This window comes from Tasmannia lanceolata, unplaced genomic scaffold (genome assembly GCF_043159265.1).
Source record: "Tasmannia lanceolata isolate RefF3 unplaced genomic scaffold, GAP_Taslan_0.1 ptg000008l, whole genome shotgun sequence".
NCBI lineage: Eukaryota > Viridiplantae > Streptophyta > Magnoliopsida > Canellales > Winteraceae > Tasmannia > Tasmannia lanceolata.
The window spans coordinates 10,819,578-10,835,614 of NW_027518685.1; the positions used below are offsets into that span (position 1 = coordinate 10,819,578).

A 16,037-nucleotide genomic window follows, 5' to 3' on the forward strand; every position below is an offset into this window, starting at 1 on the left:
TCGTCAGGTTACCAGACCCTAAAGAAAGAGAGGGTGAGAGAATGTCCCCTTATTTTCAATTTTCCCGTTTTAGCGTGAAAGAAAACGTTTGGAAGTTGAGCTTTAAATAGTGTCCTTATTAAGGAAGCTTTTGAGAGAGAGAGAGAGAGTTATACTTTTGGAATATGAAAAGATTTACTTTCTTAAGAAACAAAAGCCAAAGTTACGTTTATTGCTTTCCATCATGTTAGAAGATCCGCAAATGATGTCACAAATAGTCTTGCCAAGTCCCTAATAAATCTGCCTTATATTTTTGTTCATTCAAGCCTATTCAGAGGGGTATTTTCACTTACTCTTAAAGCCTAATCGTGTATAATATATCCGTTGACACCATCTATGCAGTTGATTTGTTTTACGACGCATGGAAAGAACTCCATGCCACTCGCGAAGCACGTTAGCAGACTCAAGTAAAACATGACCCGAATGTCATTCCCACCGAACATAGGGTTATTTGTGTAAACACGAATTAAACGTCAGATGGTCAGAGCCTCCTTTTGTTTTCAATACCAACGGAATTCAAAGAATCTTCCTAGTTCCTAAAGTTTTTTTAATTCTATCTCACGAGAAGAGCAGGGCCCACATCATCTTGCTTTAAATTACAGAACGAGGCCTCCTTTTTGTTTTCACAGAGGCACAGAGCCATGAAGATTAGTCTCTCACTCTATCTCATCCACTCGCTTCTGGTTCTCCAATGCCTCGTCCATGCCGACACCCACATGTCATCATGGCCCGAGTCGACCAGAGTCGACACGGGCGGACTCAGCCGAGCCAGCTTTCCCAAGGACTTCTTGTTCGGAACAGCCACATCGGCTTATCAAGTCGAAGGAATGGCCAAAAAAGATGGCAGGGGACCCAGCATTTGGGACGCCTTTGTTAAGATTCCTGGTAATTTTTTTTCCATAGCTGCTATTACATTCCTTGTGTTGATTTTTATTTTTATTTTCCATTTTTTCATGTCTTCTTAGTTGAATGTGAGATGTAATGGGTTAAATAGATGATGGTTTTTGTTATTTTTGGATAAAAATAGGGAAAATTGCCAAGAATGGCACTGGGGACGTTTCTGTGGATGAATATCACCGATACAAAGTAAGATTTTCTTCATTTCTTAGGGTCTGTTTTGCACTGGGGACGTTTCTTGAATTATTTTTTTCTTTACACAATTTAGAAGGAAATGATATGACTATGGTTGATGTAGATGGATATTATCGTAAATTTAAGGTCCGTCTTCATACTCTTTGAAGAACTGGAATTGAAGGTTTTTGGTTGCAGGAAGATGTAGATATCATGGCCAAGATGAATTTTGACGCATACAGGTTTTCCATTTCGTGGTCGAGGATTTTCCCTGGTAAATTCATTTTTCGAATTTTTAATTGATTTTCGTAAATGGGTTCTTTTTTTTATATATAATTAAGGATTAATAGCTTTCTATTTTCTTGTAGATGGAGTGGGCAAGGTAAATTGGAAGGGAGTGGCTTATTACAATCGGTTGATTGATTACTTGCTCCAGAAAGGTAAAGTCCACGTGAAAAATGAAATTCTCTGTTTTTTGGTACACTCCAACGAGTCTTTTGTTGACCAGGCCGAGTTTCATTGACTCAGCCTAGTCAACTCGGTCGAGTCAATGATTGGCAAGGCGAATTTTTCAGCAGTAACTTGAGAACTGTTTAATCCGAATTAGTAGCTTGATTATAGCTTGGAATCACAGGCATTACACCTTATGCAAATTTGTATCACTATGATCTTCCTGAAGCACTTGAGAAGCAGTACAAAGGATTGCTAAGCCGCCAAGTTGTGTAAGTCTAATCTAAAGCTTTTTCATTTTGTTCAATAGTTATGGATTGTGTTTGTGTTCCCTTTTACAGTTAAATACTACTAAGTCTCGATTGTGGCATGGAGTTCCATATCATGTAAATGTAATGTAATTGCTCATTTAAGTGGGTGTAAAATTTGTTCCTTATCATGTAAATGCAATTGCTCATACTATAGAGGGCGAGCCTTGATGCAACGGTAAGTTTGTTCCACTGTGACCTTGGTCATGAGTTCGAGACATGGAAACATACTTTCTGCAAAACAGGGGTAAGGCTGCGTACATCTAGCCCTCCCCAGACCCGGCAATGGCGGAAGCCTCATGCACTGGGCTGCCCTTTATAAAGGTTCTGTTGCTTCATGCACTGGGCCGCCCTTTATAAAGGTTCTGTTTCTTTCGATGTAAGATGAGCGAAAATTTGTTTTATGCCCTATTTTTTTATCAGTAAGCTGAGGTTAGGCAAGACCCATCAGAAAAAGAAGCAGAAAAGGAGGCCACAATCGAGTATAAGGATGACTCAAAGAGTCATTTACAATAAGCTCACTGCTGGAAGGTGGGAGGGAGAGGGGAGGAATATTTTCTCCTTTGCATGGGCAGTTGGTCTTGGAGAGAAAGTCGGCCACAGAATTTGCTTCTCTCCAGATATGAGGGATGCTCCACCTAGCGAAATTAGAGGGATTCCTTGATTTTGGCATAGGTTATTAGGTTCTTCCAGGGGCATTTATAAACTCGTTTGATAACATTGATTGCCATAAGGGAGTCTGATTCAATCCAGATTTCCTCTGCATTCATAGAGGATGCCATAAGGATTCCTTTGTAGATAGCTTTGAGTTCTAGGCCGTGGATTTCTTCCGGATTTGTTTCAATGGAGAAGCTCCCAAGAGTATTTCCATTATGGTTTCTGAGGATTCCTCCGATAGCAGCTTGGTCTCCATCTAATGAGGCATCTGTATTTATCTTGACGGTTCCAGGTTGAGGTTTGGACCAAATTCATGTTCTGGGAGGCTTATCCTCATGAATCAGAGGAAGATTAAGCTGGTTGGCCAAATGGATCGCACATTTTTAAGTGGGAAGGAGAGCGTAAAATTTGTTTTACACCCATTTTATGTTGAAAGAAACGGAGACTTAGGTGTAACTTTACTTAATCCCCCTTTACTGGACATTGATCGCATGATCAAGAGTGTCCTGTGTTCCATTAACATTTTGGTCTACCAGATCAAGATTCTGTTGGGTAGAACTCACCCTTAAAAGCTAGTCGTTAAGGGGAGGGTGCTCGAGTCCTTATAATTCCATCCATATCTATTCACTTTTCTGATGTGGGATCTTTGCTTTTGTGTGGAACCCCCAACAGAGTCCTGATTATAAAATTTTAATGCACATTTCGGATTTAATTGTAGAGCAATCCTAACAATCTCGACTCACATGGAATGAGTCTACGTTGGTCTTGGCTGTTTATCTAGTGGACTACCATTTGTTTTGGATTTTGAGAACCGTTGTGAGTCCAAAATTGAATATTGGACGGAAAATTAAGGCCCTGTTCGTTTCAGATTATGACAACTGATTGTCAGCCTAAACCTAATATTGAACTCAAATTTAGATGTAATTTTGGGTCCAATATTAGGTTTTGGACTTACAATCGTGAGTTCCAAACTGATTATTGGGCTCAAAATCATGTTTAAATTTGAGTGAAATATTCGGTTTGGCACTCTCGATCGGTTGTTATAAGCTTAAAAGAACAGGGCCTAAACCTAATTTTGAGTCCAATATTCAGTTTTGGACTCACAACGGGTTCTCAAAATCCAAAACAAATAGGGCCTAAGTAGGTGGGCAGTCAGAAATGATTAATCTACTGTAATTTGATCAAATGCTAATCCCAAATCTCTTGATTTTTGTGACACTATTCTCCTCAGACTGAGTAATAGTTTGATAACTGATTCCTGTCATAAACAGGAAGGCTTTTGCAGATTTTGCGGATTTTTGTTTCAAGACATATGGTGATAGAGTGAAGAACTGGATGACGTTCAATGAGCCAAGGGTAGTGGCCGCTCTTGGGTATGATAATGGGTTCTTTGCCCCAGCAAGATGTTCCAAAGCTTTTGGAAATTGTACCGAGGGAAATTCTGCCACTGAGCCTTACATTGTGGCACACCATCTAATTTTATCTCACGCAGCCGCAGTTCAGAGATATCGCGAGAAGTATCAGGTAAGAAATGATCTTTGGTCACTAGATTTGATCCACTAAAATAATCACGTGCTAACTTATAAGTGCCTCATGATAAATTGCATAATCCCCAGGCTAAACAGAAAGGGAGGATTGGAATTCTCTTGGATTTTGTTTGGTATGAACCTCTTACAAGTTCAAAGGATGACGAAGCAGCAGCTCAAAGAGCAAGGGATTTTCACGTGGGATGGTAAAAACCATAAGTTCATTAGAGAATGTACATAGTCATGCTTTTTTGTGAATAATTAAAACATTTATAGATTAATAGATTTTATTCGTTTGCAGGTTTATTCACCCTATCGTTTATGGTGAGTATCCGAAAACGATGCAGGAAATTGTTAGAGAGAGGCTGCCTAAGTTCAGCCCAGAAGAAGTTAAGATGGTCAAAGGATCTATAGATTATGTGGGAATTAACCAATATACAGCTTACTATATGTATGATCCCCATCAGGCGAAGCCAAAGGTCACAGGCTATCAAGTAGACTGGAATGCAGGATTTGCTTGTAAGATCTTTTGTACCCATTATACTGCAAAATGTGTTGTGCTATTGATCTGAATTTCTTTTCATGAATGAGCTGATGTTGTATTTGCTAAATTTGAAGTTGAGCGAAATGGCGTTCCTATTGGACCGAAGGTAATTGACCAACCTTGCTAAAATATATCTATTAAGCTATTATGTTACTCAACAGGTTTACAAAGGATAATTCAAGCTGTTTGGTGATTTAGGATTTATATCATTTTCATCCTTTTGAATCTTTGAGACATGGGAGTCCTAGATTTTAGTTGAGGTTTTAGGCCTTTGTTACTAGGTTTTTAGTTGTAGCTTTGAAGTATTTTGGGTTTATGATGAGAGATTTTTTTTTAGTGAATGGAACCTCCGTCTGTTTGGTTGACAAATTGGTTATCTGCAGGCATATTCTTATTGGCTTTACATGGTACCATGGGGTTTATACAAAGCTGTGACCTACATAAAAGAGCACTACGGAAATCCAACCATGATCCTTTCTGAAAATGGTATGTACTATGAAACCATTCACATTTTCTTTTATCTAAATTCTTTTTCCTTTCTATGGGACCTAGATGCCTCACAAACAAGGGGCTTCTCCTATATCAGTAGATGAGAAGGCTTGCTATGTTGAGAATCATTTTGTTACGGTCCTGAATGGGGGCCCGCCTAGGTATGGGACTGGGTGGGACCCAGCCTGGTATGGGACAGGTTTAAAGGGCCTTGCCTAACGCGTTCCGTCAGCTCTGGAGCTTTTGACGTATCGGTAATGTACCTAACACATTTCTAAGTAGAGAATTCTAAAGCTTGAGTGATAATGAGTTTGGATGGTTTTTATTTTGAACATGTTTTGTCTAGAAACTTTTGTCATTAACATGGTTAGGACATGAGAAAGGGAATTCCCATTTTCGATAGGACTATTTCGGTTGGTTAAGGGACAAATTGGAAATATCCTAGAGTGAAGAAGAGGGTGGCACTCCAGTCCTTCGCCGGATGTCCATTTTGGGACATCTATAAACCTCGTGGGTGCAACACATGGCATCTTGCAATTGAGATACTGGTTCATGCCTTACAATAGAGGTCCCACCCATGACCCATTGTGTAAACACAGGCAACCTATACAGGGAGCTAAACAATCTGACTAGAGCTACGGGACCCCTTTCAATGAACTCCTCCGGCTAGGGACTAAACCTTTACGCACAAAAGGGTGATGATAAATGTACCTAACTTTTAATGACCAACGTTCCCACTTTCCTGGTAAACAAAGCGAGCACATTTATAAGCTTCCCACAAGGAAACCAAAACACAAGAAAGCAGAGTCCATCAGTTTTCTCTATTGCATTACTAACAACAGTTTTGTTAAATGAGTTTGTGCACTTACAATACCAACATTTTTATGTCGATATAAATCCAATGAGGAGAACAGTTTTGAAATGAATTGAATGGAGTTCTTAATTTGGGTCTTCTTCTCATTTGGTGACAGGGATGGATGATCCTGGTAATGTAACCCTTCCAGTAGGACTGCATGACACAACAAGAGTCAACTTCTACAAGAGCTATTTGATTGAGCTCAAGAAAGCGATCGATGATGGGGCTAACATGATCGGTTACTTTGCATGGTCACTGCTTGACAACTTTGAATGGCGATCTGGGTACACTTCGAGGTTCGGTATTGTTTATGTCGACTTCAAAACACTCAAGAGGCATCCAAAGATGTCGGCATATTGGTTCAGAGAATTACTACGTAAAGAGAAGAATTAAGCACTGTTGGGTGTCCTCTTCTTCCGTTTCTTCTTCCACTTGTTAGTATGGTTGCTCTAAAGGAGAACTTCCTATGTTAAAGTGTCATTTTTCGAGTGTTTGTTGGTGATTAAGGGTTCATTTTCTCTTCTTTCTTTTTTTGCTTTATGCTCTTGTTCACTTTCTAAGTGTTTGTTGGTGATTATGGGTTCTTTTCTTTTCTTGTCGATCTCTTCACTATATGCTTTTCCTTTTCACTATCTAATGAAGAACTCTCCACAGCAAATTATACACTGCACGAAGCTGGAAAAACCAAGTGGTTGCTTTCTTTATTCTTCTGAAGAATAGTGGAGGGGTATTAAAACAAAGTAAAAAGAAATTTGGAAAAGTTAAAAAGCTCTGGAAAGGTCAAGAAATCTGATGGAGCTGAAGATGAACTAGGAAACATAAAATTGTGCATTCAAGTTCATACCGTTGTTTCTTCGATCATCCAAGAAAGAAAAAGAATTTACAGGGCAAGTAAATATAGAAAAACTCCAAGAATTCTAGTGAAGTAGCCATTCTGTGGATGTCAATCCACTACAATACATTTATATCTGAAACACCAAGGATTCAAGTGGAGTAGCCAATTTTTAGGTGTCAATACACAACAGAACTTTTGCATCTCTTATTTCATCCGGGACATGGTTGGGAGGTGTTGAACACCCCCCTTTGCCCTTGTGGCCGGCTATTATTTTGAGTAAAATCTGAGGTCTAATAGATTGCCACGGGATACAAGCGGATCCAGACATGCCAGAGCCAATGTACATGAATCTGATGGGAAAGCAAATATCAAAGATGCCAATTCAGTTAGGCTACATTTGGATACCTCATGTTTTTGTAGTTGGATTTGGTTTTTGAGTTTTTAATACAAAATACATCTATCATCTTCATGCTCATGTTGTACGAGAGAGAGAGACGACTTGCAGCTGCGGCAGCAAGATCAAGGAGGGTGAAGGTAATTGCTACAAATATGGATTTCCAAATAATGTCTTGCAGAAGAGATTTGAAAATCAGATATTTTTTCACTGTTGTAGCTGATTTGGGAATTTAAGGATTTGATCGAGATCCAAATCTCAACTGCCAAATGTGAGAAATCCAAATCCAAATCTTGTGGGTATCCAAACATGGCCTTAGCAAGGAGCTTGGGATCTAAGGATTGGCACCAAGTCTCCTACAAGACCCACTAACCACAATCAAGTCCCTCTAGACTGTTAGATTTGCATTCATCACCTCCATGTAGCATCTTTATAGCGAGAAGGAACCCCCCCCCCCCCCCCCCCCCCCCCCCACACACACACACACACAACCACAATGCTATATGTAGCTCCGCCCCTGATAGGGCCCCACACTTTAATCAACGATGTTCATTTTGGGACCCGGGTAGAATTCACCCTTAAACGCTAGCCGCTAAGGGCATGGTGCTCGAGTCCTTATAAACCTATCCACATATGTTCACTTTTTTTATGTGGGATCTTAGCTTTTCGCATGGAACCCCAACAATCTCCCCCTACAGGCAAAAGCAAAGTGGAAACTATAAGATCTTACCTGAAGGATTTTCTCCTTCCTCAAGGGTACACCAGCATTTCGCGTGGAACCCCAGCAATCTCCCCCTCCACGCAAAAGCAATGTGAGAACTATGAGATCTTCTATAGAGGATTTTTTTCCATCTTCAAGGGTATATTGGGGTTACCGAAAAATTGATTGGATGTGGAAAGGCTTATAAGGACTCGGGCACTATTGCCTTAACGGTTAGCTTTTAAGGGTGAGTTCTACCCGGGACCCAACAGTTCTTGAAGGGGGCGCCCCACACCTTAATCAAAGCAATCAAGTGAAGTCGTTGAGTGACTGTCAATATCAATGACCACAAAGACATGCCTGCACACCAAATCAGCATTCTTTAGCTCTGTAATCACTGTGCACTTGCATTTGGCCCAAGCTGGTTTGTATCATATGCCCAAGAATAAACCTTCATGTCCAAGTGACACCTTTGCCCAAGCGGGCATACATTCATAAAAAGGGGGCAAAGTCACCCCTACATTTGAGGCAAATATCGAGTTGTTTCTTTTCAACTTTTCTATTATGTAGGGGTCTTGCCTAACCCCAACTTACCCATAAAAAAATAAAAAATAAAAACTTTTCTATTATGTAGCTCTCCAGCTTTTGCCTCACAACATCTAGCAAAGAAGGATAATTGTAGACACCCCATATTTTTCTTCTTAGGACTTAGGAGATGATGGAGTTGAATCCTACAGGTAAAAATAATGGGACCCAATATATAAATATAATTTCATAAAGATCAAGAGAAATTTGGGTCCTTGGAGGGCCCACACATAATGAAGAATAATATTGATCCATTAAAAAGTGGTGGGCCCCACTACATGCACCCTAGCAAATGGTTGAAGTTGATATATATATATATATATATTTTAATTTATTTAAACTCTATATTTATGTATTTTCAGTTTAGAATAAATCGTAATGCTCAAACATGCTAAACAAACACATTTTCTAACGAATGTGGATGATTGCCTTTTCTTGTGTTATGATCTCTAAGTATGTTTTATGCTTATTTTAATATTTTCTGAAGTTTTGTCTTAAATTATTTCTATCATTTGCATGCATTTTTATAAAATCATGTAATTTTAAAATATCTTAACCATATGAATTTCACATATAAAACCTTATGTCTAAAACCATTAGTGCTTGGAATGTAACCCCTCAACTCAAGGAAACATGGACAACAACTGATAATCTCTGTGTCTCAATGCATTGAGAAATCCGCATCAGCCATTTAGATTCAAAACCTTACATTCATAAGATATTCTAACTGCCTGATTTTGAGGAAATTGTCTGGAGAGAGAGAGAGAGAGAGTTAGCAGTCGGGAACATTTGGTCAATCCACCATTCCTTATTCTTTTTATTAACCATCGATTCCATTCATTAGGACCATTTTTTACATTATCTTGCTAATTTTGAGGAAGCCCGCTTGTACAAAGCCCATTTTATCACCCAAGCCCATCTTCTGACATGTTATAAAAACATTGTACCAAGCGTGTTTTGCTCCGAGAATCCATAAGTTAACTACCTAGCCCTTTTGGCCTTGCTCCAAGCAAGAAAGTCCATTTGCTCCCTGCATGGCCCATGAGCCTGCAAACCCAATAGTTAGCTGGCATATTTGCTGTTGAGAGCACTTTGTTGACCAGGCCTACTTCGATGTGGGCTTAGAATTGGGCTTTACAATTTTGACGGTTCAAAATTAGGCCCACAATTCTTTCAATCAGGGGAGTTTATAGGGATGCGAAATGTATGAGCGAGTAGAAGTAGAAGTGGGGCCCGCTTGTTCCATTAGGCATTATTAGGAGGACAAACACTTTGAAAACGGGATCCCGTTTGGAAGAAAAATAAACGGGAGTGATGAGACCTTTGATTTGACCTTTTCCAGGACTTAATTATTGCTGTATGGGGATTTGAGCTCCTTCTTTTGTTTTTAGTGGACGTGGCAGCAATGATCAGTGCCCTTTTTTTTTTTTCCAAAACGGGATCCCGTTTTCCTAGCAGTGTCTGGATGGATCACGTATCACATTTCATCGGACGATTCTAACCCTCCAAATGGCAGCTGTGGATACAAATCGTTTCTCACAGCCCGATAAATGTTGGAAGGTTAAGATCGTCTAATTGGAGTTAAGTTTGATACATGGCCCATCCATGGATAATCTGAGCCTCCTTGGCTCCACTCTCATGCAACAGCAGTAAAGCGAAATTCCTTCTGCAATTGTCCCTAGCAAATCTCGAAAAAGATTCTACAAGCAGCAGTTGAGTTTTAACTTATAGGAAGGGAGACAGAGAGTCTCCAAGAAATCAAAACCTGTCTAAAATCGGTCATAGTGAAAGAAACAAAAGAAAGGCTCCAATCTGCGAGAAAGAAAAGCATTGGCATTTTCGCAGGAAAAGTTCTTGTTTCCACAAACACCAGTCATTTTCTCAAGGAAATGTATATTTCCACTCGTCTGAAATGGAAAATGCAAGGGAAGTAAAGGTTGCCCACATGGAGGAAAGAGATCATGGCATATTCTCATTGTTGGATTCCACCCGTTTCGTTTGAAATCATGGGTGCAAAGGTGGAAATATCATTTCCCTAGTAACAATGCTGCAACTTTTGAACTTCCCTTTCCCAACAAATTAAGCTTCCTTCTGAAGAAAATATGAGGTTTTTGTCAGCCAAGGACAGAAATGGCATTTTAAGAAATAGGATATAAAAAAATCTCCCTTTCCCGAAAAAGCCTGCCTAGGGACCTGCTGCAATTTTGCTTCTTCCCAATAATCCCACCCTATTCTCATTGGAAAGGTTAATCAAAAACCCTTTTTTAGAAACTGGCGCATTTGCCCTTCACTCTCTCCAATTTCCACCTGCCCACACCCTTACAAAAACCAACTCTACTTTTGTGATTGCATCTTTCACAAAATAAGTCAGAAAAGTTGAAAAATAACCCCAAAATCAACTCCACTTTTCCATATTCAAGCAGTGGATAAAAGATCTCCTTCACCAGAATAAAAAATCACAATCTTCCAATGCTCAATAACACCTCACTAGGGCGCACGTTAGTAAAAGCCACTTTTCTAAAATTTTATGGAAATATGGGGCCTATTAGTTCACGGATAAATAATGCTCCAATGTGTAGAATATGAAGCTTATCCCAACCTTTTTTATTTCTTGAACGCTTAATGGAGGTTTAGGTTCAAATTTAAAACAATAGAACATTGATTGGTGGTTTCTCTTTAGAAGCTTCTCCACTCAAAATTATAATATCAAATAAAAGATCATGCTCCCCCCAACTAATTGATCCATTATCTTGTATTAAATTTAATTAAACACTTTAACCGTTGTTAGCGGCGCTGCGCCGGGCTCCATGTGGCGATACCCAGAACAAGATGATGCTGATATGGCATTAGAAGGAAGAAAATTTCTTTTTTTTTCTTTTCTCTGATAATATGAAGTTAGGTGGTATACACACTGTATTTGATTGTATGTTAACATAGTCAGCAAATCACCTGAGTAGATTGTCTTTTTCTCAGCTATTTTCATTCTCTTTCCAAAGTTATTCTATCAATGTCTCACTGTTTGAGACCTCTTTTTAGTGTGTTACGGGAGCACAAAACCTCTGGACAAGTAAATCTAAACAGCTGTCTTATCGGACTAAGGTTGGACAAGTAAATCTAAGCAATTGTCTTATCGGACTAAGGAAGTGACATCAATCTAAGTATGTCTTTTCATTGCTCGATCATGAATGACTTTACCTTAGTTTAATCATTCTTAGCGGCGTGGAATGCATATAATAATAGTACAAGGCAGAGAGAGGATTTGATTTATTAAGTGCAGAGGACTTATCAAATAATGGTGTACAGCTTAAATTTGATTGATTATGTGCATAGAGACATACCCAATAATGGTGTATATACTTATTGAATTCATTGAGATGGGGCCAGCTTAGCGTTGAAACGAAGGTTTATTGCATGAATAGTACTTTCTACTCTGCATGGACCCCTCGTAGAACAAATAGAATTATAGAAATGATAAAGTATACATTATGGTTCGGTGCAAATAGTGTAAGGGAAATGATATATTCATCCCCTCTTCTTCCCCGGGCCACTGCGTGTAGTGTAAAAGGAGTAGTCATAAATACACTAATGAGTGGTGGCCGGTGGAAGAAAAGGGTTCACTTTACAGAGTGTAACTGTGCAAGTCCAAGAAGAGTGTAATTGCAACCAGACAGCTATAGAAACCCAAAACGCAATTGTATTATTGCCAATTTGCAACCTTCCAATTACATTGAAATTTTGCAATGCTATTTAGTTACGAGAATATATGGTGTTAGCCATGGAACATGGATTTATGCATGTGAGATGTAAAGCCAATATATCAATTTCTCGTATTGGCACCGATATATCCTGAATAAAAGATCATGCTCCCCCGTGTAAATTAAAATTTTTTTTATGGGTAGCTGAGGTTTGGTGGGGGGCCCTACCAATTTATTTGATAAAGAGAAAGATGATACAATAATAGGTACAAAACCATCCCAAACTTGGAATATGCAAGAGAGGGAGAACCAAGACTCGGCACATATGAGTGACAAACACTAAGCCTAAGAGATAAACACTTGTGAATTATATAATCAGCTAATTTGATAGGGGTATGTTGGGCTCTCTGTGAGAACTTCCTACTGATTCATACTTCTTCAGGATAGTAGTCGTCTGATTCAGAGTCCTTTAATTGAGTGTAAATTACTTTTTGCCGTTAAATACAATGATCCCTACTTGTCTTTTTACAAGCCAAATGCACCCGCCCAATTCTCGTGAATGGTGATCAAGGTTGAGAGTTAGACTTGTGAGGATTTTACTAGACTTGTATTTCCACCCGTTAGTGTTCATATTTTCTTGTAAATGAAGTCACATCGAGGGAAAGACAACCAAAAGTGGGAAATGCTGGGAAAGGAGCTGGAAACATCTTTCCTCATACATATTTTTCTACATGCTTTCGGTTGAAAGTGACCCATCAATTTCTTCAACCACTCGAATCGATTTTCTGTCTATGCAACCTCGCCTCCTCTACTTTTTAAGTTTTAAACTACAAAATTGGTGTGAGATTTTACCCTTGCTCATTTTGTACTCAAGTGTACGCTTAATACTTCTTTTGCAAGCTACACGTGAAAAGGCTAAGATAGTCCAAAGTCCCTGATTTTAGGGATACAACACATCTGCATGGTGCCCACCACTCAACTGCCGTAATCGCCCTACACGTGTATGGCAAGTGAAACACGTCTGAAAACACGATCAAAATTATGGTCTGATTTTACCCGACCCCCATCAACCCAACCCAAAAATACCCTGGGTTGGGTTCATAAATCATCGGGTCTTGGGTTGGATCAATCTTCCCTATAAAAAAAAATCAGAACAATTCTGGGGTCGGTTACTAAAGAAAAAAAAAAAAAAAACTAAACCCAACATGACCCTTATAGATGTACTTCATATTTCTAAATTATCTCTTCAATAACTCGCACGACAAGTTATTTTTTAGTATATTAATATAATTGCTTTTCCTGAATTCCTTAGCGGTCAAGTTTATGATGTGACAAAGTAGTTTCCATCTTAAATTTATGCACTTGTAACTTATGTTTCCCGATATATATAGGGTGAGGTTTTGTTGTTTACTACATTTTTTACAATCAGTCACTATCCTAAGCTAAACATTAAAAACCAGCAAACCAAACTCCAAAAAAAAACCTCAGGATCACGTTCCTTAATCACGGGTTTTCTCCAAAAAAAAAAAAAAAAAAAAACTCGATCCTACCCGACATAATCTCTCAGGTCGGGTAGGTTCTGGGAAACCCAACCCTCCTGACCTGATTTTTTTTTTTTTTAACTTATGGGTAAGCTGAGGTTTAGCAGGGACCCCTAACAATTTATTTGATAAAAAAGAGAAAGACGATACAATTATAAACACAAAACGAACCCTAACTCGGAAGAGAAAGAACCAAGGCTCAGCACATATGAGCGATAAACACTAAGCCTACGAGATCTAAATGCTCAATACTTGATCGATCCGAGTTGCAACGCTATTCAAAATCATAACAAATATCAATTACAAACAGTGATAACCACAAGAAACATCTCTACTTTAAACACATACACAGCAGTATGTCTCATTTCTTACTAATGTATCTTCTCGTCACAACAAGCACCCACTACTTAAAAAAGAGAACGAAATACACAAGTCTACGTAATATAAACTCAAAGCACTCGCCACGTAAAATGTCTTTCTAGGCTTCTCTACTTAGTTTTGCATTACATGATAGAACATGCATTTGGGTTTTCATCGCTGAACATAGTGGTGAGTTGCTCGCCAGGGTTGTTTGGGTTGGGTAGTGCTTGAACCACGTTTTTTACAAACCCAGATGGAGCTTTCTTGTCGTAGGCTTGAGGGGCATAAGGGTAATACACCAGATTGTGAGGGACATAAGGCCAAAATTCTGCTCTTTTTCCTGTGCCTTTTACCCTCTTCAAAACCTTGTTCGGATCAACATAACCAGAAACTGTCACCCGGCTTTGTTTCCTGTTTACCTCCACTGATCTCACACCTAAATTTGAAAAATAAGAAACAAAGACAAAAACCCATTTCAGTTATGATGATTTTGGGAGTAGAAATGCATTGATATGGATTTTATGATGGTGTAATCAATAGAAAAGAGTTGGGCTTTCTTTATGAAGTGAATAGATAGGTTTTGGACCTTTTTCCTATAAAAGAGGGCACAAAACACCCAATCTATCGACCAATAACAAGAAAGGTACAGAAATACTGTAATAAATTGAAATGAAACTGTGAAGAATTCAAGGGTAGGAAGGATATACATGAATTTATGATGGTTTATATTGTGAAGAAAATTTAATTTGCTAACAAAAAAAGGAAAAAGGAAAAAGAAATAAAAAATGAATATCATTTGACATGTTGTATGCAGCTTATTTCCACGGTTCTTGTTCTTGTAGTGAAGAACTGAATATGTTCTCTAGTTTCTTCTTTTTTTTCTTGGCCTTTCATTAGTATATTGAAGAATTGGGAAAAGGGTTTTTTTTTTCTTAAATACAGTTCTTGGGCTTATTATTACTCCAGAATCCCCACCACAACCACGAGAGAGAGAGAGAGAGAGAGAGAGAGAGAGAGAGAGAGAGAGAGAGAGAGAGAGAGTTGAACCTTTCATGGAACTAACAGCATTTTTCACTCTCCTTTCGCACCCATCACAGTCCATTTTCACCTTTATGTCCACTGTCTGAGAAAAGAGAAGAAAGAGAGCCTTCAGTATGATGGTACTAATGAAGCAAAGAGCAAAAGTAAAAAAGGAGGAGAAGAAGAAGAAGCTCCCTTTCCCTACAAAGTAGAGAAAGAATAAAAAGTAGGGTGTTTCTGGCTACCTGCATTGGTTTGCGTTTGCTCCTTGTGCTTGTGCTTGTCACGGTGCAAAAGTTAGAGAGGTAATCAAGAGCACCCATTTTCTCTTCTTAGAGAGAGAGAGAGAGAGAGAGAGAGAGAGAGAGAGAGAGAGGTGGATACAAGCGAAAGAGTAAGGATGGATTGGGATATATATAGTGTAAAGTGGGTGATTAGATTTCAAAGGATTATGTCCAAGTGGGTGGTAAATTAAATATTGAATAGAATAAAATTTCTGTTCCAAAAAATCTTGGGAACCTAGGGATCATGAGAGGCTGCAAGCCTTTATTGTTGGCCTTATATTTATATAATCCTTAGTTTAATGAGAAATAGCTTATGAAAGGGGAGAAAATACTTTTCTGTTGTTACTTCGCCCCGATTTCCATTTGCCCTAACATTTTTCAAGAAAATACTACTCTCTATTCCTTGCTTTCTCGGAATAAGTAATGATTGTTTTGCAAAAGATATACACCAAGACATGGTGTATCGTACACAAAGTCTATTTGATCGGATGCTCAAGATCATTCTGGTCCCAACAATGTTTTGGCAGTGCTATTGAATCGACATGTATACCTATTGGAATGTGAAGATTGTTATACAATACCTTCAATATATAGGCTGAATATCATTCTCGATTATCATTCAAACGGCAAAAGCCATTTTTCATGTGTCAAAGATGGGCATGTACGTGAATCATTATCGTTGA

General features: G+C 38.7%; 2 protein-coding genes across 3 annotated transcripts; one reads left to right on the plus strand and one right to left on the minus strand.

Moving 5' to 3' along the window:
- The first annotated feature begins 612 nt into the window (after positions 1–612).
- On the plus strand, positions 613–6,535 carry LOC143884324 (beta-glucosidase 44-like). 2 transcript variants are annotated; one of them, XM_077387837.1, is made up of 12 exons: positions 613–924; positions 1,067–1,125; positions 1,309–1,384; positions 1,479–1,550; positions 1,745–1,832; positions 3,797–4,049; positions 4,142–4,257; positions 4,353–4,570; positions 4,670–4,701; positions 4,979–5,081; positions 5,182–5,338; positions 6,056–6,196. In XM_077387837.1, the coding sequence occupies exons 1-11, from the start codon at positions 681–683 to the stop codon at positions 5,301–5,303; spliced, it is 1,383 nt and encodes a 460-aa protein (XP_077243952.1). In that variant the 5' UTR covers positions 613–680; the 3' UTR covers positions 5,304–5,338; positions 6,056–6,196. The 2 variants fall into 2 exon arrangements, with proteins under 2 accessions (XP_077243952.1, XP_077243951.1); XM_077387836.1 differs by lacking the exon at positions 5,182–5,338 and having other exon boundaries at positions 618–924; positions 6,056–6,535.
- A 7,407-nt stretch (positions 6,536–13,942) lies between these two features.
- HIPP21 (Heavy metal transport/detoxification superfamily protein) lies at positions 13,943–15,569 on the minus strand. The gene is made up of 3 exons (XM_077386209.1): positions 15,316–15,569; positions 15,098–15,173; positions 13,943–14,486 (listed from the first exon to the last, which is right to left on the minus strand). The coding sequence occupies exons 1-3, from the start codon at positions 15,391–15,393 to the stop codon at positions 14,194–14,196; spliced, it is 447 nt and encodes a 148-aa protein (XP_077242324.1). The 5' UTR covers positions 15,394–15,569; the 3' UTR covers positions 13,943–14,193.
- Between the last annotated feature and the right edge of the window lie 468 nt (positions 15,570–16,037).

What these genes read in the sequence shown, in the direction of transcription:
- LOC143884324 (XM_077387836.1), top strand. Translation starts at nt 681, where the DNA reads ATGAAGATTAGTCTCTCACTCTATCTCATCCACTCGCTTCTGGTTCTC. An exon ending in GTGGTCGAGGATTTTCCCTG is followed by an intron (nt 1,385 to 1,478) that starts GTAAATTCATTT and finishes ATTTTCTTGTAG; the next exon opens with ATGGAGTGGGCAAGGTAAAT. An exon ending in CTGGAATGCAGGATTTGCTT is followed by an intron (nt 4,571 to 4,669) that starts GTAAGATCTTTT and finishes CTAAATTTGAAG; the next exon opens with TTGAGCGAAATGGCGTTCCT.
- HIPP21 (XM_077386209.1), bottom strand. Translation starts at nt 15,393, where the DNA reads ATGGGTGCTCTTGATTACCTCTCTAACTTTTGCACCGTGACAAGCACA. An exon ending in GCAAACGCAAACCAATGCAG is followed by an intron (nt 15,174 to 15,315) that starts GTAGCCAGAAAC and finishes CTCTTTTCTCAG; the next exon opens with ACAGTGGACATAAAGGTGAA. An exon ending in TGCTGTTAGTTCCATGAAAG is followed by an intron (nt 14,487 to 15,097) that starts GTTCAACTCTCT and finishes TTTCAAATTTAG; the next exon opens with GTGTGAGATCAGTGGAGGTA.